Source organism: Taudactylus pleione, unplaced genomic scaffold (assembly GCF_031769625.1).
Source record: "Taudactylus pleione unplaced genomic scaffold, aTauple2 ptg000089l, whole genome shotgun sequence".
Lineage (NCBI taxonomy): Eukaryota > Metazoa > Chordata > Amphibia > Anura > Myobatrachidae > Taudactylus > Taudactylus pleione.
Window position 1 is genome coordinate 2860456 of NW_028284491.1, and position 25142 is coordinate 2885597.

Genomic DNA, 25142 nt, shown 5'->3' on the forward strand with positions numbered 1-25142 from the left:
GAGCGAAGGACTTTCCTTTGCTCGTCGCGTCTGGCGCATGCGCACGACGGAGCTCCCTCCGTCGTGCGCATGCTCAGTGCATAACATCGACCCACTTGCGAGCGGACAGCCGCTCGCGAGTGGGTCTGAATCAGGCCCATAGAGGCTTAACTTTCCAATTACTAGTGTGCAGATACTTTCCTTCCTTTCCTTTCCCTACATTTATTACCTGCTTTCCTATAATCCAGTGTGTATCACAGTGCTGATTCTCCAGCTCATGATAATTAGAGGTATTATTGCTAAATCACTGCCTTTATTGATTTTCTTGCTTAATTTATATGAAATAATTCCACTCAATATTACATTAGCCCTTCACAGTGCTTTTTTTGTTGTGGTATTCGGGGATATGCAGTACAGCACCTTTTTTTTTTATCTCATTTTAATTCTTCCAAAAACAAATCAGTGAAATTATTTCAGAAATTATTTTAAATAAAAAAAAGCATCTGCACACCATACTGTACTTGCCGACTAACAGGGGTATTCAATATGGGTGCGATAACATCGTTTTTGCGTTAATTACGGAGGTATGACATCATTAACGCAGGTTTTACTTTTACACCGTATTCAATTTCAAAGACTTATCGCAGTTTTGAAAAGTCTTTGATAAAAAACGGGGATAACTTTTCACCATTGAATAGGTGTCGAAAAAAAGTGCAGAATTGGGGTTTAGGGGTGCAGGCTTAAAAAAAATAGCCTGCACCCCTGGGACTGACATTTAAAAAAAGAACTGTGTCAAAAAAAGTGTAACAAAAAAATAGGGACACCCCAAAAAATTAATTTAAAAATTGGGGTAAAAAAAAAAAGGGAAAAAATTGTTTAACAATAGGGAAATAGGTTCAGGGCTATTCTGCAAGTATGCGGCAGGTGTTTTGAAGAATAGAATTATAGCGGCAGGTGCACAAATGAAGAATTTTTTAAAACTTACTTTAGGGACATCAAAATATGCTAGTACCCATTTTCATGTACCCCAAATTTGATGGGACCACTTAAAAGAACGAAAAAAATAACATAAGTGCTCTTCTGCATCACTTCTTCAATGTCGGGAAAAAAACACCTGCTGCGGCTATTTAAATCCCCGACTTTCAATTAAAGGCTAAAACGGGGGTACCCATAGTGTTCCCCCATGTTTTTACAACTTTAGGGGGGTCTTACGAATTTTTCCTTAAAATAATTGTAACTTTACGCATATCCAACTTCGGAGTTTCCCGTTTTCGTTAATTTTATATTGAATACGGGGATAAGCGGGAGCGCGCACCATACCTTTAACGCAGGAAAAAACTCTGATATGAAACGTTAACTTCGACAGTGAAGTTAACGTTTCATATTGAATACCCCTCTAAATGTCATGGAGATTCCATGAAATCGTAGTAAGATTACCTGACTTCCTGAAAAAAAGCCCAACATGCGCCCTGAGACTGGGCTGTGCGCAAGACTACAGGGAAGCATAAAAAGGAGGATGTGTGCTACAAGAAAATGGCTCCCGCTCTCCAGCACATGGATGACTACATGAGTGGCTGTGTGACCAAGGATGTGGATCATTCTAATGGTGTGTACACGCGGTCAGATAAGATGTCAGATTTGTACGATAACGATCCTATTGTTATTGTTTAAATCTGACAGCTTCTGGAACTGCAAACGACCAAACGATGGTCGATGTGCGACCACATATGATCGTTATCGACCATCGTCGGTAGTCCGTGAAAGCAGGCATACCTGGTCGATCCCGACCAGGTATCGCAGGTCGTTATAGCGGGGCTTGCAGCATGTGTTGGATGATCAGATAACGATCGTTATCTGAACCTCCCCCGTCGTACCGTGTGTTCGCACCATAATACCCCTTTTACATCGGAGCTAAAACCCAGGTTATTGAAGGGTTAACCCGGGCAGCTCCCTGGTGTAAAAGGGGAGTGGGATGGATCGCCAGGTCGAGTGAGTGCGCTGTTCTCACAGCAGGGTTTCACGGGCTATGCCCGTGTTAAACCCTGCTGTGAGAACAGCGCACTCAGTGGCGCTTGGAGATGATGTCATCTCCAAGCGACCACTTACACGCCGGAAAAGCCGGGTCTGTGCAGACCCGATTCCGGTGTGAGCAGCGCCGACTCGGGAATATTCCGAGTCGGCGCTGGCAAAATTCTGGGTCTGATCCGGATAGGAACCCTGTTCCAACTCCGGGTCATACCCGGAATTTTGGTGGAAAAGGGGTATTAGTCTATTTCATGACACAGGGCCTGATTCAGACCCGCTTGCGAGCGCTGAGAGCTCGCAAGCGGGTCGATGGTGCCCTAGTGTGCATGCGCACTCGTGCTTTTGGCTCTGATAGAGCCCGATGGTCGCGATGGTCTTGACCATCGCGACCATCTTTTTGGCCGCTCGCATAAGCTGTGGGTGGTCACCCACAGCTATGCGAGCGGCCAGGAGGCCGCTCCATTTTTAGGTAGGAGGGCCCTGATTCAAAGCGAGCACTCTGGTCAGAGCGTCCGGCTCTGAATCAGGCCCACAGTTCAGACAGAAGCAGTACACACCCTCTACAGCACCAGGCTCATGGGTGTTGCTTTCACAATTTTCCTGAAATGCTTTTTCAAAGGTAGGTAAATTTGTTGCACACTTCTGAGTACTGGCACCATTTTTTTATTGAAAAAAGAATTGTCCCTTCAGAATTCTCAATAAATATTCTATTAACATAACAGACTAATGAAAGAAATGACTGTCCAGGAAGCAGCGCATCGAGAATAAACAGGCATAGTATTAACTTCTGTATCTCTCTGGCCACCTGCCAAGGTTACTAGTCTCTCTCACTATATATAAAATTACCGCCCTGTTCTTGGAACAGTCATGGGGTTACCCTAATGGGCGGAGCCAGGAGCTCACACTAGAGGGCGGGACCAATAGCATAGGCGGGGCCAATAAATAGCACTAGAGTGGGCAGGCCTTGCATCCATCGCCGCCCACTGGTTGAGGCTGTCTGAAGCGTTCCCTGACCGCACGTCATGTGAGACGTCACAAAGGAATGTCGCCAGGATGCCGTTGGTTTTTTTTTTCCTTCCAGAATAACTTTATTAAACGTTTACAATAAGCATTCTTCTGTCTATATACTGCTATTCAGAGTAGCTGTCTCCGGCTCATCCCCATAGTGACCGCAGCAGTGACAGGGACGTGCAGGTGCCGACGGTACCGCAGCCTGTTCGAATATCTCCGTTTAATAAATCCCCCATGACACATAATAATCAGGCGGCAGCGGCCCCACAGAGTCACTCAGTCAGCCGGGTGTCAGAGTAGAGGTGAGGAAACAAGTGCTGGAACGCGGCGCCGCTTCCTTCTCATCATTACCCCCCGAGACGTCAGTGGCCCCGCCCCAGCTCCTCCTCCTCGTGGCGAGCGCGCGCAGGGCGGGGGAGTGCGGCGGCTCGCGCGGTCGTTGTGGTGTCGCAGCCGGTAACGGGGAAAGCGAGACAGAGACAGCCGCCATGGCGGAGAGCGCCGGCCTGGAGAATCACCGCATCAAGAGCTTCAAGAACAAGGGGAGAGATGTAGAGGTGGGTGTGATGGAGACGGGCTTTCCTCTGCGGCAGCCTCCCCCCCCCTCTGTGCTATCGCTTCCAGTCTCCAACATGGTGGCCGCTGTGATATAAGTGCTGTACCGGGGCGCCGGCGGGCATCGCTCTGTTCTGCCGGTAACCGCAGCTTTATACCGGGGCATAGGTCGGATCAGATTATTGTGCCGGAGATTAGAGCCTTGCCCCGGAGCTCATGCTGGGATTAGAGTGATGCTTCGAACATCAGTCATGTGCCGGGACCTAGGAGGGGATCAGCATAGTATCACCGGGGCCCAGGAGGGGATGAGTGGTGTCATTTAGGTCCAGGAGGGGATGAGCGTGGTGTCACCGGGGCCCAGGAGGGGATGAGTGGTGTCATTTGTGCCCAGGAGGAGATGAGCGTGGTGTCACCAGGGTTTAGGAGGGGAGAAGAGTGGTGTTAAGGCCCGGGAGGGGATGAGAATGGTGTAATTGGGGCCCGGGATGGGATCAGTGTGGTGTCACCAGGGTTTAGGAGAGGATGAGTGGTGCTTTCAAGTCCCAGGAGGGGATGAGAGTGGTGTCATCAGGGCTCAGGCTGGATGGGGTTAGTGGGTTGACACCAGGGCCAAGGTTGGGATCAGCAGTGTGTCATCGGGGCCCAGGTAAGGATGAGTGGTGTCATTTGGGCCCAGAAGGGGATGTGTGGTGTCATTAATGTTTAGGATGGGATGAGTGTGGTGTCACTAGGGTCTAGGAGGGGGATGAGAATGGTGTCATTGGGACCCAGGAAGCGATGAGAGTGGTGTCAAAGGTGGGGGGATCCAGTTGGGGATCTGACAGGAGTGTCACTGGAATTTGGGTCCAGTTGAGAATGAGAAGGGTGTCACTTGGGGGGCTCAGGTGTGCATGAGAGTTGGGTGTCACCAGGGGGTGGGGCCAGGTTGTGATTAGAGAATGGTATGCCTAGGGGTAGAGATGTGAGTGGGCTGTCACCCAAAAACCCGGGTGGATGTGTTGTACTGATGGATATCATAGTTAATGGGGTCAGGATGTAATCATGTTGGATTTTAGGAAGAGGCTGTAATTTTCTGTACCAACATTGCTGTACCACAATGGATCAAGTGAATGGCAGCTCAATGGGGTGTACTACTGAGATTTCCCTCCCATTTTCTGAGGAGTGGTGTCCTCTGTTGTGATTAAAGAATAGTGGGTTGTATGGGTGGTAAACACATTTGGGGTGTAGGGACAGCTGCTTGGATGGTGACAGCAATTATTTTTATAGGCATACTATGAATGATCATCTGTAACATGTTACATACTCGAGTGTGACAAACCATCACTTTCATATGTATTTCATATGCTGGAAAATATGTCCTAGAACAGTGGTCTATAACCCATAGCTTGCGAGCTACTAGTAGCTTGCAGTCTTCATTTTGGTAACACCTAGCTGCAGTGCCAACTAGGAGGGTAACTTACCTAGATGCAGTACTGGCAAGTCAGCTAGGAGCCCACTAGGTGGAAGTGACCTCTGATGCATGCTTCCCTGTGGCTTCTCCACAATGGGTGGAGCCACAGGGAACCGAGTCAAGTGCTTGCCAGAGCCGCTACGATCACCGGACTTGCTTCCCCGTGGTTCCACCGATGGCGCCTACTACTGGGCGACTCCTGCCCAGCCCTCCCGGAAAATCACACAGCATCCCTGCCTATATCTTTTGCTCCTCTACTGCACTTACCTCCTTGGAGCCCATAATTAACAGTGAAATGTGCCTGTTCTTAAACCTTATTTACAAATTGCAACGATATCACTGTATTAATGAAATTCATTGTTGTTTTCTATGAAACATTTTTTTTCATTACATTAACTTTATTGTTCGGTTATTAGCCAGATTTTTTTGTTCTTCTATAATTTTTAGCTCTTCAGGTTTAATTTGTCTCAAGTAGCTCACACCCCAATTAAGGTTGGTGACCACTGTCCTAGAGGCAGTCATTGTTCTGCAATGCAGGTCCATCACAGATGATAAAGGTGAATTTTTGGACGTGCCTACGAATCCATCCTCCCTTAGATGGCAGTACTACAGTATAGGGAATGCAGCCCCTCCACCTGATCCTGACTCCTTATTTCCAATGCTTTTACATACTGGAGTCACACGGAGTCCAGCTATAAAGGTTACACAGCCCAGACAGGGAGACTCCACTTATGTGTCAGCCAGGATGCACATCTCCTAATTTCAGATTTGCATGCTGATCTTCTTAGGCTATATAGATCTATGTATTACATGTGCCGAGGTAATACTGTATTTATGCATTGTGTTGTCACTATTCAAAACACGCTGGTGGCTTACGTTTTGTCACTGTGTAGAGCTTCTGCTATTGCTGTTAGCATTGGGTTCTTGCTATGTGCCTGTCATGTTCAATATATTTTTGAAGTTTTATTAATAAAATTTCATATAACATACTTCGCTTACAGTAACTGAATTAAAATGTTTTCTTTAAATTAAAAACAAATTAGCCACTTTATTAGCAGTGTTATAGTTGGTATTATAGTATATTTAGTGTTCCCGCTAGGCAACGCACCCTGCCTGTTTTGAAAGCGCTATAACGCGCCCTGTCCTTATGGTGGCGTTCCACTGAAACAGCCGTCCCCAAGTTCTGGTGAAACATTCACCAGCGAGTGAATATGCGCACGGTATCTATTCACACGTGGGGAAAGCTTGGGGGCAGCCCAGCATCTACCTGAGTGATAAAAAGGGGGTGCATCTTAAGGTCGTAACCTCTTTCTGTGAATCCTCGCCCCTTTTCAGGCGCTGAAGTGCCCTTTTCCAACAGGTGCCCTGCATGGACTAGTGTGAATACTAATATTCTCTATTCCATGTATAAAATATTCTCTCTGGAGACATTAGTTGTGGTAGGTTTATATTCTAGTTGAGGCAATATTGTTCTTGTAATTTAATTGTATTCGCTTTTTTATTACATGTATTTCTTTTTCCAGCTATTTTTTAACTTACATAATTTATATTGTTTTTGTGTGTGGATGACTCTTTTCTTTTTTTTTTTTGTCGTCAAAACCCCGACGGTGGAAGCCCAACACGGGACTTAAGATAGGTGTCGAAATACCGACACCTATCTTAATCCAGATGCCGGAATACAGACAGACGTCAGGGGGCGTGTTAGCTGCAGGGGGGAGGATTAGGTTTAAGGTGCATAGTTAGGATAGCGTTAGGATCTTTTGGGGGGTAGGTTAGGGCCCCGTAGGGGAGGGGGGGGGGGGGATTAGGCAGTCCTGGGTGTTTAGGATTAGGCTCCACTGGTGGTGGGGGTTAGGGTTAGGCACTCAGGGGGGAGGGTTATGTTTAAGTACGAAGGGGGTAGACTTAGTGCCTAAACCTAACGGGGAGGTTTTGGGTTAGGCTACAAGAAGGAATGGTTAGGGGGAGGGTTACCGATCATCGGGATGCCGCTGTCAGTATTTTTCCGGTATTGCCCATTGCCGTGAAAAGAATAGCTGACAGATGTGCTTTGCTCTTGTAGACAGTGGACCTACACAAAGCAGTTTAATTGGGGGCAATTCAGTTGTTTTTGTGCAGCGATCTCCCGTCACATTAGACAGGGCAATATTCAATTGCTTTGTGCCGGCAGGTGTTCATTACTTTTCATGCATGTCGCGCCCAGTGCACCCATCTAAAGGTAGAATGTGGATAATGGAAGAAAAGGCACATTCTAGTGCAGTAATATATCGTGTAAGTACCTGTGTACCAATGGGCAAGTGAATGAGAACTTGCCTGTTTTATTGGGATGTAGTCCGGAAGCCCGACGGTCTAAATGCCGACCGCCGGCTTCCAGACACTCTAATCCCAACGTGGTACTCATTGGGCACGATTTAATTCAGCGCGATATAAATAGCGCCGGGAGATAGCTCCCGGAGCTATTCAATTCATCGCGCTGTTAGGTCGGGGAAGGCTCGTTATCGCGCCTTAAACAGGGTTTTTAGGCGTGATAACGGGCATTCCCCGACCTAACTTCCCGGCGCGAGGCTGTTTTCCCGGCGCTAAGGGCAGAAAACAGCCTCGCGCCGGGACTTTTGTCGGATTTCTTCTCTCATCCCCGGAGGGATGAGAGAAGAAATCATTAGTCAGACTTGTCAGCGCGGTGTATTGAATAGCTCCGGGAGCTCACTCCCGTAGCTATTTACATCGCGCTGAATAGAATCGAGCCCATTAACCAGACGCCAGAAGACCGACGCTCGGCATACCGAACGAAGGCTAGCCGGGGCGGAGGGGAAGGTTAGGTTTAGGGCTTCCGGGGGGACTGAGGTTTAGGGTTAGGCTAGGGGAGGGGGTGGGGGGGAGGGGTTAGGCACTGCCCCAGGGAACTTAGGTTTAGGCAGTGGGGAAGGGGGAGTTAGGTTTAGGCACTGGGGGGGAGCTTAGTGTTAGGCACTACTAAGGGAGGGTTAGGGTAGGGAATTAGGTTAGCGATTCTTACCTTAGGACGATCGGGATTTTCACCCTTTCCGGGCAGCCGCTGTCGGGATTTGTCCGGCGGTAATACCACCCCCTTTTTATTGTCTTCTCGTGTCAGTGTTCTTGGATAAAGATGTAACCCTGATTTAGGACCAATAATGAATAACAGATGCAGGGTTCAAGATTCCGTGAGCAACCATGTTCTTGCACTGAAATGTGCACAGCCAAACGTTGCAGTATGTTCAGCAACATATTCCTGACTACTGAATCACAACCCATGGTGTGGTATATTTATTACTAACATTAATATAACCAAAAAAGTGTAAGAGAAATTAAACCAGTTAAGCATAGTGCACCAAGTTTTGGAGCCTATTCTGCAATGGCAGGTCCTTTCACTGGTTCAGTCACAGTTCCCAGTCATCTGTAAATCTGGTGCGCAGTTTTTTAGAAAATGCTAGATAGTGCTCCTTATGCAATCCTCCAGGCTAAAAGAGTTTGTAGAACTTCATCAGTAAGTATAAGTTTAATAAAGTGACATTTGGGAATTATTTAATGTACCATTCACTGATTGCACTCCAATTGGGGTTTAGTTGCGCACGATGGACGTGATGTGCCATTCCAGAACGGAACATTGCACCCACTGGCATTGCAGGTTTTTCCTCGCACCCCAGAGTTGCAAAGGAATACTTGCGATGTCTGCCCTATTGCACATGCCCCATTGGACAGAAATCCTGACTGTATTTACTAACAGACATCACTTCCTCAAACTTGACAGTACTCTTATCTTTATATTATTTATGTGGGTAGTGGAGCTGCGCATGTTTCAGCTGGTTGATATTTTTATCCATAAATGCTAAATTGTTCCCCAACTACAGAATATTTCCAAATCCGCCTGCCAAGTGCTCAATTAGGGTGCAGGGGTTTATTATTTTGTTTATTATTTAAACTACTACAGCGTGGTTGTCATCTGCAACAATTCCTTTCAATTTGAAATAGGGTGGGCAAAAAAAATGTAGCATAACATCAGCTTGTAGCGGAGTCTCATACGTTTATATATAAATACTAGCTGATGTGCCCGGTTTCACCCAGGCAGGCCTCGATATTTACTAATTCCATCATCTCATTTTAACGTAATGTATATGCTTAGTTCATTTTATGCCTCTGGGGTAAAGGAGCGTGGTAGTATCCATTTAAATTTTTTTTATTTTTTTTTAAATATGAATGAATTGAAGGTGAGTTATAAGACTATGGTGGTTCTCTCCTCAGGTTCTAGGGTCACCAGGTTACTGGGTGAGCTCACTCTGGATCAGGCCATGTAGAACTGTCCATGTGAGAAGCAGTCCTCCCTCAATCAATTCCTGCCACCTTCAGCAACTGCCCCTGGGACTTGTTGATGGTCACTGTAAGGCAGACCTTGAGGGAGAACTGCAGCCTCTTGAACTCAAAGGGGTACTCTGATAGTATGAGTGGTGTGAACATCCACTTCCCCCGAGCACCGCCGGTAAACACTGTAGCATCGACGTTCCTGTGGAGGGCCTTTACTATCAGCCTGGTGCCATTGCAGAGTTTGTGCGAGCTGAGGTTCCACAGCAACATCACTCCCCCACTTTGAAGAGAAGCTTGTGGGCTGGGAGGCCAGGAGGGTTGGGGGCGTTTACTAACTCCACGGGGTAGTGGACCGTGTCATCCATTTACACTACTGAGTCCACAGACCTGTACTCCTTTTCTGCCCCTTCGAATGACTGAAGTAGAATGTCATTAATGATGGTAGCAGTGTCATTCTTGGGGCTCAAAATGGAACGTTCGCACAACCAGTCTATGGACTTTTTTTGGAATATCGGAATATCCTGGCTGTGCCTAGGCTTGCAGGCATGGTCACCCTTCCTTTGGACTCTGGATACTCTCCACCCCCTATTTTGAGTAAGAGTTCGGAAAATTGTCCAGCGGAGACACCGCCCTTCTGGTGGACCCTCATGTCATTCCAGAGAATGAATTTCCACATGAGCCACAGATATAACACATTGACACATGCCTTAACTTCGCCAGCTTGAGTTCTTCTCGATTCTACTGGCAGAGTGAACACCCCCCCCCCCCCCCCATCACTGTATCGTTGCCCGTCTTTGAGGGTTCTACTCAGTGCCTCAAAAAAACCCTTGTCTGCCATGGTACCCTCGTCCCAGACAATGAGCTTACAGTCCCGCAGAACTTGGGCCATGTTGCTTTGTCACCCAATGACCTCGGTCGAGAGGAAACATTTTACCCCTTATTACCTCCTTAGGAGTCAAAAAATCCCTGCTTAGTGGGTGCTTAGGTCATGGAAGGAATATACTCCCTGAATTTTCATTTTTCTAGGTCAAGGGGTTTGGGCTGGGCATTGATGAGACAGTGGGGCAATTCAATTATTTTTAAGATGGCTATTTGTTTTGCGTGTCCGACGGAGCAATTCAATTGGTGCTCCGCGATAAACGCCGGCCCCGGAGGGTGCGAGTAAAAAACGTGCGATAAACCTGTGGTTAGGGCACCTGAACAGCAGTTTGGGTGCCCTAACCATGACTTTAGATGGGTTTAGCCTAAATCTGGTCTAATTGGGTGTGAAACACCAACTGCATTTTAATTTGGTGTGAAGACCGTGATAAACAATTGAATTGCAACACTGGGCGCACATTCATTATCGAAGTAGTGTCTGACTAGCACTGCATAATGCTGTGGCACTATTTGAATACTAGAAACGTCGTGAGAAGCAATGCAGTTGCAAGTCTACTATGTGTTAGCACAGGGGTATGCAGTCGGGAAACCAGCTGCCTTAATACCGACAGCCGGCTTCCCGGCTGCTTTATCCCGGCGTGGGATAAATGACCGGCGTCTATATCTATATCTAGACGCCTGTCATTTACCCGACGCCAGGAGACCGGCGCCCGGCATCCCTATCGAAGGAATGCCGGGCGCTGCGAGCGGACAGCCGTGCGCGGGGGATGGTGGTGGTTAGATTTAGAGCACCCGGGGGGGACTTGGGGTTAGGCACCCCACCCTGGGAGGGACTTAGGTTTAGGCAGTGGGGAGGGGGAGGGGTTAGGCACTTACATGAGGGATTAGTGTTGGGCACTTGGGGAGGAGGTTAGGGTTAGGGACCCCTAAGGGGGGTTAGGGGGTTAGGTTAGTTTATACTTACATTAGGGATGATCGGGATTTCCAGCGCTGTCGGGCTTCCGCTGCCGGGCTCTGCTGATCTGTCGGGCTGCCGGGAATCGAACTACCGGCCATGCGGCAGCCGGGATTCCATGGGGATGAGATGCAGCCACCCCAGTGTAAACCATACTGTCCTGTCTTATGGGCTTGCATTGTATGCAGTAGGACTGTATACTGTTTATACTAAGTTATGTTGCCCTTTTCTAATCCTCCCTGGTTCCTGTAAAAGTTACTGCTGGCTTTTAGATTTGATTTACTCCTCATTGCAAAATGTTGTCCCACGAGAATATTTGGGAAAGCTGAATTCCTTCACAGTTTTTTGTATTCAATTGTAGAAGTCAATTTCTGTTTGTTTCCTAAATGCACATGCTCCTTGAAATTGATGTGAACTGGTAGATGGAAAAATCCTATTAATTGCAATTAGCGTTTTCCCCGCGCTATGTTTCTGGTTCCACCCGGCAATATTTCCCTGCCGCCTGGAACTGTGACACGGCCGAAAGTCGCGCTGCACTGATGTTTCATATAGAAAGCTCATCAGCTCTGTGTGACTTATTGCCTGCGTCACAGTGCAGCTCAATGCTCTGAGCTGCCCTTGCCAGAAGGAGAATGCTGGCTGCCCACTCTACCTCGACCTACCGTGCACTGGAGTATTCAAGCCTACCCCACTCCTATCCAGTGCCCGCCTAACAGTAAGCGAGATGCCGGATGGGGGGGAATACCTGATGAGTTGCTACTTACCAGCTGTGATAGTGTTCAGTCCGTCTCCTCAGTCCACTACCCATATAAGTTTGTGTGCGTATACTGTTAAATTACATTAATTTAGTATTTTCGTTTGATTAAACGCATTTTAGTATCTGGTGGAAATGAAAGTATTGCTTCCCAGGCAGATCATGTAATCTGTAAATCGACATCATTTTTTAACTTTTAGTTGTTTCTTCATGTCCTACTTTTATCTCGTGCCTGTTCTTGCAGGCCCCATCCTTTGCAGTTGTGTACATGACCACACAACGAAATTGTGCCAGCCAGAAGCTTGGTCCTCTTATGTTTAATGTGACTTGAGCGTGCAGGGTAAATGTTTGCTTTTGTGCCATCTGTGGATTGGGGACTCCATCTGCAGCACTAGAATTTTTTTTATTTATTTATTTTTTGGGTACCATAACTGTTAGTGTGAAATATTGTTAACCAACTTTTTGGTGTCCCAGTACAAGAGCACACGAACACTGGGGTTCCAGAGTACAAACCACAGCCAGTGAACCTCTTTGACTTTAGGGTTCTGAAAAACCATAAACTTTTCAGGTCTGATGGCTTCAGGTGCAAAGTATGGAAACGACACACACTGTGACTCTGTAATGTTAAATGCTGGGTGCTGTTTGTATGTTTCATACTAGTATATATCGGTCACTGCTGTGTAATGTCAGTTGTTATGTCTTGCTGTGCATATGTCATGCTTGGTTAATCATAATGGGGGAACATAAAGGAGGGAATTCAGTTGTTTGTTTTTGGCATTTATCAGATCATTTAATTTGTTTGTCTGATAGACTCCCATTAGCTGCGGCAGACACAATTGTTTTTCTCGCAGCCTCCTGAGGTGCGAGAAAATGTGTGCGAAGTCCGTCGTTTGGGCGCCAAAGTTAGGAATTTAGCCATTTTGAGCGTCTAAACCTGGTGCTTCTGGGCACTTTAAACACTAATGGGCGTCTATCGGAGAAACTATTTAATTGCTCTAAGAGACACCCATTAGATAAGACGCCCAAAAAAACCAATTGAATTCCCCCCCTTACTGTTCTATAGGTAATTGTACCAATTGGATTCCTTTTATTTTTTGAATTGCACTAGAAAAGTAGACCATTTGATACCAACAACAGCACTAATTCTAATCTACATGAGAGAGGGGAGAATAGTGGTGGTGAAGGTTTTCTGTGGCAAATTGAATTAAATAATTTTTAAGAAAACCGATATATGTATATAAAAAGCAGTATATTTTATACTAGCTGGGATATCCGGCGTTACTCTGGTTAAAGACTGATCCCCGAAGTACACCTGCAGCCTTTATTTGTTTACATTATCCGCGCCTGCATGCGATCATGCGTGACCTGTTATGCATGTATGTTTCAATAACAATTTTTCGGTTCTTGGGAGCCACAAAAGGTACGTATCCACTAGGCGATTAAAATGAGCAATTGACGGATTACGACATCGTTATTGTTCAATCGCTCATTAATCATTCATATATCGTGCATTAAAATGTCGCAAACGACCAGTGATGCGCGCTCCCGCTGGTCGTTTATGACATGCAGGCCAACCTGTCGATATGGACTGGTTGTGCATGTTCGGGCGATGAGGGAGGGAGTGCCTGCACTGAGTGACATCTTGTTCAGTGTGGGCACATTCTCCACTGCACAGGATGATGAACGATTGCACGATTACAATGTTGTAATGGTGCAGTCATTCCACTCTCGTGTAGTGGATACACAACTTTAATGCTTGGATATATAGGATTCATTAAAACCTCATACTTGTATTTGACTAAGATTTACAGCAGTTTTCCCAGCCAGTTTTGTTTGCTAGTTTTGTGGCCCGCCAGTCTTCCTGACTTGTTGGAATGTAGGCATTATATTGTTAGTTCATTAAATTATTCGAATAGTGGCTCTCCACTCCAACCCTCAGGTACCCCCAATAATTCATGCTTTGAGGGTTGTCGTCTGTGGATGCAGGTGGGAGAATTAGTGACCCAGCAAAATAGATTATAGTGTTCACTCTAGGTCCGGCGCCAGCAGGGTGTCGGACCTAGAGAAAGGCGCGCGTCTGAAAAGGAAGCTTGTCTTTATAACATGTCCCCTTTCCGTCACTCTTGGGGGCACGCCCGGCACTTAATGGGTGCCGGGCAGCCCCCAAGCGCGAATGGATGCCGGGCACATAAGCAGGGTGCTTTCTGCCCTTTAGAAATAGGGCAGAATGCGGCGCCCCTGTGAAACAGCCTTTCTTAAGTCCCGTGTCGGGCTTTCCACCATCTGGTTTTCAGACTGGCAGCATGCCATCCGCCGGTCTGCTAACTACATCCCCTTATTAGCGCTACCCACTTTTGAATTCTCATTGATTGGGGGGGGTTTAATACATAGTTTTTCAAAAGATTAACTATTTTGTCTTTATTTACATTTTTAATTATTACATCAGGCTTGTATTTCTGCCATATTTTGTCCACATAAAAAAGCAGCCTGCCCATTTTGTCCTTTCCTTGATGGACAGACCTAAAATACACAGTTGGGAGCAAAGCAAAAATAAATAAATAAAAGTAACTTTGCACCTGGACTAGCCATATTACAATGTAAGATGCATTACATTTTTTGCATGCACTTTCTGCTTTTGTATGTAGCCCACCACTTTTAGACCTCTTTAGTTTTACACTGCAAACTACATTTGAGTTTGGGCACAATGTAAATCTCGCTGCGCGTTTTAAATCTGCTCCGCCTGCAGTGCAATATGTTTTTGCCAGGGTGCAAACTTGCTCCTTTTTTTTTTTTGCTTTGCTCTGTATCATGCCCATAATGTGCTATTTATCTGTCCAACATTGGGTATACATGAGGAATAAACACAACTGTAAATGAGTATAATAAAGCACCTAACAAACACTTATGTACGTGGAAGAAACCCCACCACTATGCACACATCCCCTTAGCTGGTTAATTGTGTGGTCCCAATAAGCTCCCTTACCAGACAGACACTGCCACATAACTGTTTGCATTGCTGTTACAAAGTAATAAAATGCAGTAAATACAGTATTTGCTGATGTAACTTGTATGTTTTATGCTGTCACTATTTATATTAGTACCTATTACATCCCTCCCATGTTTTTCACAACACTTACTCATGGGTATTTGCCCTTTGACTGATCCTGTCCATTTCCTTGTTAAGTGAAGATTTATCTTGCACACAGAAGGGGCCTGAGTTTTCTGAGCTGAAGCCACATTTGTGAGAACACAGCCTATAACTTCACTAGGAACTGATGCACAATAGTGACATTCTTACACGTTTCTCTGGAAAGGTTTAGAAAAACCTAGTTTTTGTATCATTGCTTCCTATTTTAGAAATAAATTGGTAAAGTCCTTTGTATTGCAGCCAAACAGACCAGTCGTCTCCTGTTCTTCTCCCTCTGTGTAGCCCTGCCCTCTGTTCATGTTATTCCTTTTGCTTCCTGCCCTGTTCCATTCTTTCATTCTGCTGACACCAGCAAATTGCACCTTCCAAATTTACATAGGCAATTATCTAATGTCCCAGATTACAATACTTCCGTAAAGAGCCAAATCTAATTAGCTCAGTATACTTCAGCGTATCTAAGGTCTCCATTAGCTAAAGTAAATTTACTGGTTATCTTTACTAAAGATTTTCCTTGGGAAAAAAAAGCAAAAATAGAATAAAATTATACCCAAAGACAAGGCATAAGTAAACAAGTATGCACTGTGGCCTCAGTTTATTGGTGGTTCATTTTATAGAAGGGTGGGGATCAACCACACACCCCTAGTATCTATGCTGTATACAGATTTCTTTCAGCTGTTTTTTGTATTCATATTCCAGGCCTGCTGACTGGCGTCTGTTGTGTGCATTAATACTTTGTTTCCCCTGTAGGTTCTATTGTGTGACCTCTTTTAAGACCTATGTACACTTTCATCTAAACAAAAATAGTTTTGTAAATTAACTCCTTACGTGTTCTACTAGCTGCCTTTACTAGGGCATCCTGTGGTTGCCGTGGACAACCTTATGTTGCAAGCCAGGCTGAATTAAGTTTTGTCCCTCTCTTATACCCCTTTTCCACCTAAATTCCGGGTCTGACCCGGAGTTGGAACAAAGTTCCTATCCGGATCAGACGCAGAATTTTGCCGGCGCCGACTCTGGATATTTTAGCATATTATTTTTGAAAATACAGATGTGTCCACATACATCTATCCTCCGTGTGCTATAAGTCGCACTACACGTAACGCGGGAGATCCGTGTGACTCTGTAGCGCCAGGCGTCTTTCCATGTGACTTGTCAAATTCGTCTTATTCGCACAATGATGCAAATAGAATGCATTAGCAGCTTCTGCTGATTAAAATGATATGCGGCATGCCTATGTTCTGCCGGTGTATCCGCATGCTTTGCACCCGCACAGAGAACATAGGCATGCTGCGTATCATTTTAATCAGCAGAAGCTGCTTGTGCGTTCTGTTCACATTGCTGTGTGAATAAGACTCATTTGACGGAAAGACGCTCTGCGCTACTAACTCATGCCACGGCATGGCGCATCTAGAAGGGCTGTTTTAAGCTGCAAGGTGGCTAGATGTATAAGGACAACATCTGTATGCTTGTTGGTATGATATAATGGTTTAACATTATAATTAGTTATGGTTTCCTTTTTCTACTTCAGGGTCCATAGGGTATCCACAGGATACCTTGGGGTATAGGTGTGACGTCAGTCGCAGGGCACCAAAGAGTTAAGCTTTCAGCCTCCCAGGATGCACTAGGTCCCCCTCCTATACCCCGCCCCCGGGCCAAGGCACCTCAGTTTAGTTTGGTGCCCGGCCGGAGTCGGGTGCACCTGTTGGAGTGGGGGCTAGAAGAGCCCCTGAAGCTTTTTCTTCATGCAGCTGTGGCTGCACATCTGGATGAACAGCATGGACAGTCAGTCCTGACGTCCATGCTGTCTTCCCTACACCCGCCGGTACCAGAACGCCGGTACTGATCCGGGGATGCTGGTGGGCGTCTGGGGTCACAGCTAGCGGTGACCCCAGATGCTCCGGACCATGGCCGGATTCAAGGGGGACAGAGGTAAGCAGCGGGGTCCCGCGGTGGGTCCCCGCTGATCACATGGTCCTAAGTCCCCAGGCAGGGGGCTCCCTGGGGACTGGCTGCAGCGTGGAGCCAGGCGACCAACCTGCGCTTCCACTACCCCCTGGGACAGCGGACCGCAGCAGAGCGGTAGCGCTGCTGCGTCCCATGGGTTAAATGCATGCCAGGGGAGCGCGCTTTCCCTGTCTCACAGCCGGCGCCTCCCCCGCTGCACACAGCCCTCTCTGCACTGTGCTGACTGGTCCTGTGTCAGCGCTCCTCCCCCAGGCCAGCTTCTCTCTGCTCCTCGGCGGCCATCTTCTCTGCAACGCATGGTGAATGCTGCTGGAAGCCTGGAAGGAAGAATCGTGGTCTGGGTCCCCCCGCATACCTCTCCTCCGCTGTGGCTCAGGTCTGTGTATGCAGCGCTGTGTCCTACCAGGCCCTGTGTCTGTGTAGTTGAGTGATCAGCGCTGTTAGTGCAGGAATTGTTATTTCTCTGCATTGTATGTGACTGTGCTAGCGCTGCTGCCTGTAACTTTATCTTCTCAAAACTGTCAGCTTTATTACTGTCCCTGTTCTTTCTGCTAAAGCCCTTGCAGTGCGGTGCTGCAGGGTGGTCTCTCGCCTATTTAATACTTAATTGGTGAGAGAGGTCACATACGTGGTGCCATCATGTCTGAAAGTGATTTTCCCCTTCGGCTACAGTGTACCACGTGCAAAGTACCGTTAGCGGAGGGGGAGGGTAGCGCGGAGGGCCTTTGCCGGCAGTGTTTGTCCATGGCGCGGCCTATTACGGTTACAGCACCGGTACAGGAGCCGCCCTGGGCTTGTTTCGCTCAGGCGTTAACAGCTTTAGTGGGCCAGTTAGCTCCGCAGCCCGCGTTTACTCCGATGGGTTTGTCCCAGCAGTCTGTGGTGTCGTCACCCATGCAGGGGTTCCCACGACAATTGGTGGTACCCCACAGTCTCCCTATTTCCCCGCTCCCGGGTTCTCAGGAGCCAGCGTGGGTTAACTCCCTGACGAGTTCTGTACAGCACTTGTCGGATGTGTTGCAAGGGGAGTCTGTGATGCGGCCTCATAAAAGGCCGGTGGCGTCCCTGTCCGCTCCTTATGAGGATGACGAAGGGACGTCGGATGATGGGGAGATTCTGGATCCTTACGATCAGGAACCTCTCCATACTAAGGACGCTGATGCTAAGTCCAAAGTATATATTCCTGGACTTATTCGGGCGGTCCGCACAGCCTTGGTGATTGAGGACGAAGTTCCCCCAGCGGCTAAATCTAAGTATGCCTTTTTCAAAGATGTGAAGGGCGATGCCACAGTCTTTCCTCTTTCGGGTCAGTTGGTGGACCATTTAGAGGAGGCGTGGAAACAACCTGGCAAAAGATACCAGCCGCAGAGACGCCTGGCGGTGGCTTATCCGTTCGCGGATAATTATTTTGCTAAGTGGGAATCCCCTCCACAGGTGGATTCTCACGTGACCCGTCTTGTCCGTAGTGCCACATTGCCGATGCCATCCATGTCCTCCCTTAAGGATGCTACGGACCGCAAGGTGGAAATCTGCCTGAAGTCCGCTTATTCCCTTGCAGGGGGGGCAGCACGGCCGGCTATGGCCATTTGCTGGGTTGCCAGAGCGATGGAGCGCTGGGCGGATTCATTAGAGGCTTCTTTTGAATCCGACTGTCCGGCCGAACAGGCGGAGTTGATTGGCAATCTCCGTGATTCGGCCACCTACATCAACAAGGCGGCTCTAGACATTAGTACTCTGGTGTCTAGAATTTCTTCAGCAGCGGTAGCTGCTCGTCGCACCTTGTGGCTGCGATCCTGGAAGGCGGACGCAGATTCCAAGAAAGGTCTGGAAGCGTTGCCATTTACCGGAGAAGTTCTCTTCAGTCCGGATCTGGATAAGATTGTGGCCACGCTGGCGGCAGCCAAATCTGCTTGTCTCCCGTCGGCCGCTGCTCCTTCTGGTTCTGGACCATCGTCCTTTCGGTCATCTAGGGCCCAGGGCAGGCCCAAACCACAGTCGTTTCCTCGACAGGCTGGCCCTAAGAAATCGGTCAAGCCCCGGAAACAGGCATGGAGTACCAGACGTCCGGCCCCCAAGCCAGATGACAAGCCTGCGGCCTGACGGTCCGGGCCTCCCTTTGGGTTCTGGAAGTGGTCTCCCACGGGTACGCCCTCTCCTTCCGGCACAGACCCCCGGCTCGATTCTTCACCACGGGTCTACCATCAGACCGGAACAAGGCTATGGAACTGCGGAAGGTATTGCACACTATGCTCCAGGCTGGAGTTATAGTGCCTGTTCCATTGTCCCAGAGGGGCCAGGGTTTCTATTCAAATTTTTTTTTTTTTTGGTACAGAAACCCAATGGGTCGTATCGTCCGATTCTCAACCTCAAAGCACTCAACAAGTCTTTGCTGGTTCCGAAGTTTCGGATGGAGACCCTACGGTCCATCATTCTGGCGCTGGAACCTGGGGACTACATGGTGTCATTGGACATACAGGATGCTTACCTGCATGTCCCTATTCTTTTGCGCCATCAACAGTTCCTCAGGTTTGCAATCCGCAGCGACCACTTCCAGTTTCGGGCGTTCCCTTTTGGCCTGGCGACAGCACCACGTGTTTTCACCAAGGTGATGGCGGTCATGGCGGCTTCTCTGCGGCTGCAGGGAGTTCGCATGTTGCCGTACTTGGACGACCTGTTATTGGTAGCAGGATCTCCAGAGCTCCTGTTACGCCACTTGGACCTGACCATTGCACTGCTGCAACGGCACGGCTGGCTAATCAACTGGCAGAAGTCCACTCTAATCCCGTCTCGGAGGAGTCTGCATCTTGGAGCCTTATTGGACTCGGGACAGCAAAGGATCTTTGTGACGGAGGACAAGATCTCTGCTTTACAGTCAAGGGTGTGCAGTTGTCTGCACAGCCGCCGGGTGTTCCTACACTCGGCGATGAGGTTACTGGGCTCCATGGTGTCAGTGTTCGACATGGTGGAATACGCCCAGTTTCACTCCAGAGCTCTGCAGCACCTGATTCTGTCCAAGTGGAACGGGCTGCCTCAGTCTCTGAAGTCCCAGATGATTGTGCTCACCCCGGAGGTTCGCCTGTCCCTTGCTTGGTGGTTACAGACGACCCACCTCAACAAGGGACGTCAGTTCTGGGTCTCGTATTGGATCCTGTTGACAACGGACGCCAGTCTTCGGGGCTGGGGAGCGGTTTCGGGTCCACACTTGTTCCAGGGCAGGTGGACGCCGACAGAAGCGGAGCTTCCCATAAATATCTTGGAACTCCGTGCAGTCTTCAATGCTCTCCAGCAGGCACATCGGTTTCTCCAGGGTCACCCGGTGCAGGTCCAGTCGGACAACGCTACCACCGTGGCCTACATAAACAGGCAAGGAGGAACCCGCAGTCGGGCGGCTCTCGTAGAGGTCTCTCGGATCCTGGTTTGGGCGGAGCGCAATCTTCCGGCCATATCAGCGGTCTTCATCTCGGGAGTGCTCAATTAAGAGGCAGACTTTCTAAGTCGCCAGGACGTTCATCCGGGGGAATGGTCCCTGCACCCGGACGTTTTTCAACTGCTGGTGGACAGGTGGGGTCTTCCAGAGATCGACCTCATGGCGTCCAGGCACAACAACAAGTTGCCGCTGTACGGGTCTCGCACAAGAGACGAAGGGGCGTCTCTGGTGGATGCTCTGTCCGTCCGGTGGACGTTCCGGTTCGCATACCTGTTCCCTCCGGTCTCCCTTCCACGGGTAATCCGGAAATTCAAACAGGAAGGAGGGACGCTCCTGTTGATAGCTCCCGCGTGGCCCAGACGGCACTGGTTCTCAGACCTACAGGGTCTATCCGTGGACAGTCCTCTGCTGTTGCCGCTACGACCGGACCTTCTGTCTCAGGGCCCTTGTCTTCACCCGGACCTGACGTGGCTGTCTTTGACGGCGTGGCTGTTGAGACGGCCATGCTGAGGTCCCGGGGGTTTTCCAGCTCTGTGGTGTGTACCATGTTGCGAGCTCGGAAACCGTCTTCCGCGAGGATATACCATCGCGTGTGGCATACGTTTTTCCAGTGGTGTCGGCCGATAGGTTATGCACCGCGGGAGTTTCGTCTGTCTCGGATTCTCGCCTTCCTGCAAGCGGGACTAGATCATGGGCTTCGCCTGGCTTCTTTGAAGGTACAGGTTTCGGCCCTATCTGTCTGGTTTCACCGTAGGATTGCTACAATCCCGGATGTGCGCACCTTTATGCAAGGTGTTGTCCGCATTCAGCCGCCCTTTGTTCTACCTGTGGCGCCTTGGGATTTGGCTGTGGTCCTGAGGGCTCTCCAAGGACCGCCGTTTGAACCACTGGGCTCAGTGGATCTTAAATGGCTAACAGCTAAGACTGTTTTTCTTCTGGCGATTGCTTCGGCCAGACATGTTTCTGAGTTAGGGGCTCTTTCTTGTAGACCCCCTTTCTTGGTTTTTCATGGGAACAGGGCAGTGCTCCGCACTCGGCCCGAGTTTCTTCCCAAAGTTGTTTCCCAGTTTCATGTTAACGGGGAAATCGTTGTTCCGGCCTTTAACTCACCTAGTCTTTCCGTGAGTGAGGCCTCTTTGGATGTTGTGCGGGCCTTAAGGACTTATGTTGACCGCACTTCTTCGTTTGGGAAGTCGGACGCATTGTTTGTCCTCTATGGCTTCCGTAAGAAGGGTTGGCCTGCTTCAAAGCAAACTTTGGCAGCCTGGATCCGTATGGCTATTTCTGAAGCTTATCTTCATGAAGGCCTACCGGTTCTTCCTTCTCTGAAGGCTCATTCCACTAGGTCTGTGGGTCCTTCGTGGGCAGCTCGACGTGGTGCCTCTGCAGTCCAGATCTGCAAGGCCGCTACGTGGTCCTCTGTCCATACCTTCGTGAGGTGTTACAGGTTTGACACCTTCGCCTCTCAGGATGCTTCCTTCGGGCGGCGGATTCTCCTTTCTGCACAGGAGCGTCCCCACCCTTAAAGGATACTGCTTTGGGACATCCCCAAGGTATCCTGTGGATACCCTATGGACCCTGAAGTAGAAAATATGAGATATGGTAAGAACTTACCCTTGTTATCTCTATTTCTACGAAGTCCATAGGGTTCCACAGGACTCCCGCCCTGTCGCACCTGTGCTGCAGATGGGCTTTGCTCTGGTCACCGGTTTTCCGTCTCCCTCTGGTGAGAATGTGATTCTTGTATGTGTCCAGATCTTTGTTCTCTCTCTTCCTTCTCCTCCGGCCTATGGCTTGGTAACTAACTGAGGTGCCTTGGCCCGGGGGCGGGGTATAGGAGGGGGACCTAGTGCATCCTGGGAGGCTGAAAGCTTAACTCTTTGGTGCCCTGCGACTGACGTCACACCTATACCCCAAGGTATCCTGTGGAACCCTATGGACTTCGTAGAAATAGAGATAACAAGGGTAAGTTCTTACCATATCTCATATTATATACAGTCAGGTGCATAAATATTGGGACATTGACAGAATTTTCATATTTTGGCCTGTATTCACCACCACAATGACTTTGAAATGAAACAAACAAGATGTGCTTTAACTGCAGACTTTCAGATTTAATTTGAGGGTAATTACATCCAAATCAGGTGAACGGTGTAGGAATTACAACGGTTTCTATATGTGCCTCCCACTTTTTAAGGGGCTAAAAGTAATGAGACTATCAACTCAAAAGTTATTTCATGGACAGGTGTGGGCTATTCCCTCGTTATTTCATTATCAATTAAGCAGTAAAAGGTCTGGAGTTGATTCTAGGTGTGACATTTGCATTTGGAATCAGTTGCTGTCGACTCTCAATATGAGATCCAAAGAGCTGTCACTATCAGTGAATTAAGTCATCATTAGGCTGAAAAATCAAAACAAACCCATCAGAGAGATAGCAAAAACATTAGGTGTGGCCAAATCAACTGTTTGGAACATTCTTAAAAAGAAAGATCGCATCGGAGAGCTCAGCAACACCAAAAGACCCGGAAGACCACGGAAAACAACTGTGTTGGATGACAGAAGAACTGTTTCCCTGGTAAAGAAAAACCCCTTCACACCAGTTGGCCAAATCAAGAACACTCTCCAGGAGGTAGGTGTATATGTGTCAAAGTCAACAATGAAGAGAAGACTTCACAAGAGTGAATAGAGAGTGTTCACCACAAGATGTAAACCATTGGTAAGCCACAAAAACAGGAAGACCAGATTAGAGTTTGACAAACAACATCTAAAAAAGCCATTACAGTTCTAGAACAACATCCTATGGACAGATGAGACAAAGATCAACTTGGACCAGAGTGATGGGAAGAGAAGAGGATGGAGAAGGAAAGTAACTGCTCATGATCCAAAACATATCACCTCATCAGTGAAGCATGGTGGTGGTAGTGTCATGGCGTGGGCATGTATGGCTTCCAATGGAACTGGTTCCCTTGTATTTATTGATGTGACTGCTGACAAAAGCAGCAGAATGAATTCTGAAGTGTTTCGGGCAATATTATATGCTCATATTCAGTCAAATGCTTCAGAACTCATTGGACGGCGCTTCACAGTGCAGATGGACAATGACCCAAAGCATACTTCAAAAGCAACCAAAGAGTTTTTTAAGGCTAAAAATTGGAATGTTATGCAATGGCCAAGTCAATCCCCTGACCTGAATCCTATTGAGCATGCATTTCACTTGATGAAGACAAAACTGAAGGTAAAATGCCCCAAGAACAAGCAGGAATTGAAGACATTTGCAGTAGAGGCCTGGCAGAGCATCACCAGGGATTAAACCCAGCGTCTGGTGATGTCTATGCGTTCCAGACTTCAGGCTGTAATTGCCTGCAAAGGATTTGCAACAAAGTATTAAAAAGTGAAAGATAGATTTAGGATTGTTTAATTTGTCCCATTACTTTTGGCCCCTTAAAAAGTGGGAGGCACATATAGAAACCGTTGTAATTCCTACACCGTTCACCTGATTTGGATGTGATTACCCTCAAATTAAATCTGAAAGTCTGCGGTTAAATCACATCTTGTTTGTTTCATTTCAAAGCCATTGTGGTGGTGAATAGAGGCCAAAATATGAAAATTCAGTCAATGTCCCAATATTTATGCACCTGCTGTAGCTCCTACATATTAATCTGTGCTTAATATGAGAATTTGCAGAGAATATTTGCATATGTTCTTGTCTGTGGAGCATACAATCAGGGCCGGATTAAGGGGGGGGCATGTACCCCCGGGCCCCCCTCTCGGAGAGGGCCCCCTGCCACCCACCACTGATCACACCGGTTCCCGCGATCCACAGCGCAGGCGCAGCCAGTGCTGTAGCAGCCGCTGTCTAAGACATTCATAACAGTCCCCACCGGAGCCGCAGAGCAGTGCTGAGTTGCTGGGCCGGCGGTGGACCAATGAGATGACAAGCTGCAGCCTGCGGCTCTCAGTGACTACATGGCGCGCAGGCTGCAGGGAAGAGGCCGGGACATTGAAGGAGGGGGCGGGCGCCGGGCACGCCACACACAAAGCCGCATATGGAGAGGGTAGAGTATAAAACCCCTTCCATTTTTGTATCGGTGACGTCAGTGGGGTACATTTACGGTCGGGGATCCAGCTCCTTCCATATGGGGACAGAGAGGGTGGAACATGCTGCGGTGCAGCTGAGAGCGGCTGTGGAAAAAAGTAAGGCAGTATTGAACATTTTTTTTTCTTTCTTACCAAATAAAATGTAATTAATTAAAGGCACTGTGTCCTATAGCTTTGCATGTGTATGTGTGTGTACAGATATATATATATATATTTATATATATATATATATATATATATATTGTGTGTGCGTGTATGTATATATATATATGTGTGTGTATGTGTGTATATATATATATATATATATATATATATATATATATATATATATATATATATATACAGTATATAATATATCTGATATAGCTAGAAGTGATATGCTTGTACTTTAACACAATAATTGGAGAAGGGGTTGTGAGTCCCTATGGCCAAGTCCCTATATTATTTTACCCCCTGGACGAGATAGTCTGAGATATCTGCCTGGATTATACAGGTTTTTTTGAGTGCTTATCACTGTTTCTATACCGAGATTGTGTATTTATCATCACTCTTTTGAAGCGCCCATTGGTTAACACCAAT

The 25142-nt window shown here is 47.7% G+C and overlaps 1 protein-coding gene across 2 annotated transcripts in view; it reads left to right on the forward strand.

The window, feature by feature from the left end:
- The first annotated feature begins 3189 nt into the window (after nt 1–3189).
- The window catches only part of KPNA3 (karyopherin subunit alpha 3), a 67664-nt gene continuing 45711 nt past the window's right edge, over nt 3190–25142 (forward strand). Inside the window, exon 1 of one of the 2 annotated variants that reach the window (XM_088469099.1) lies at nt 3190–3572. In XM_088469099.1, the coding sequence (XP_088325225.1) occupies nt 3504–3572 (69 nt within the window). In that variant the 5' untranslated portion in view covers nt 3190–3503. Of the gene's footprint in view, nt 3573–3629; nt 3711–25142 lie in introns of those variants that run through there. The other variant, XM_088469100.1, reaches the window with a different exon arrangement.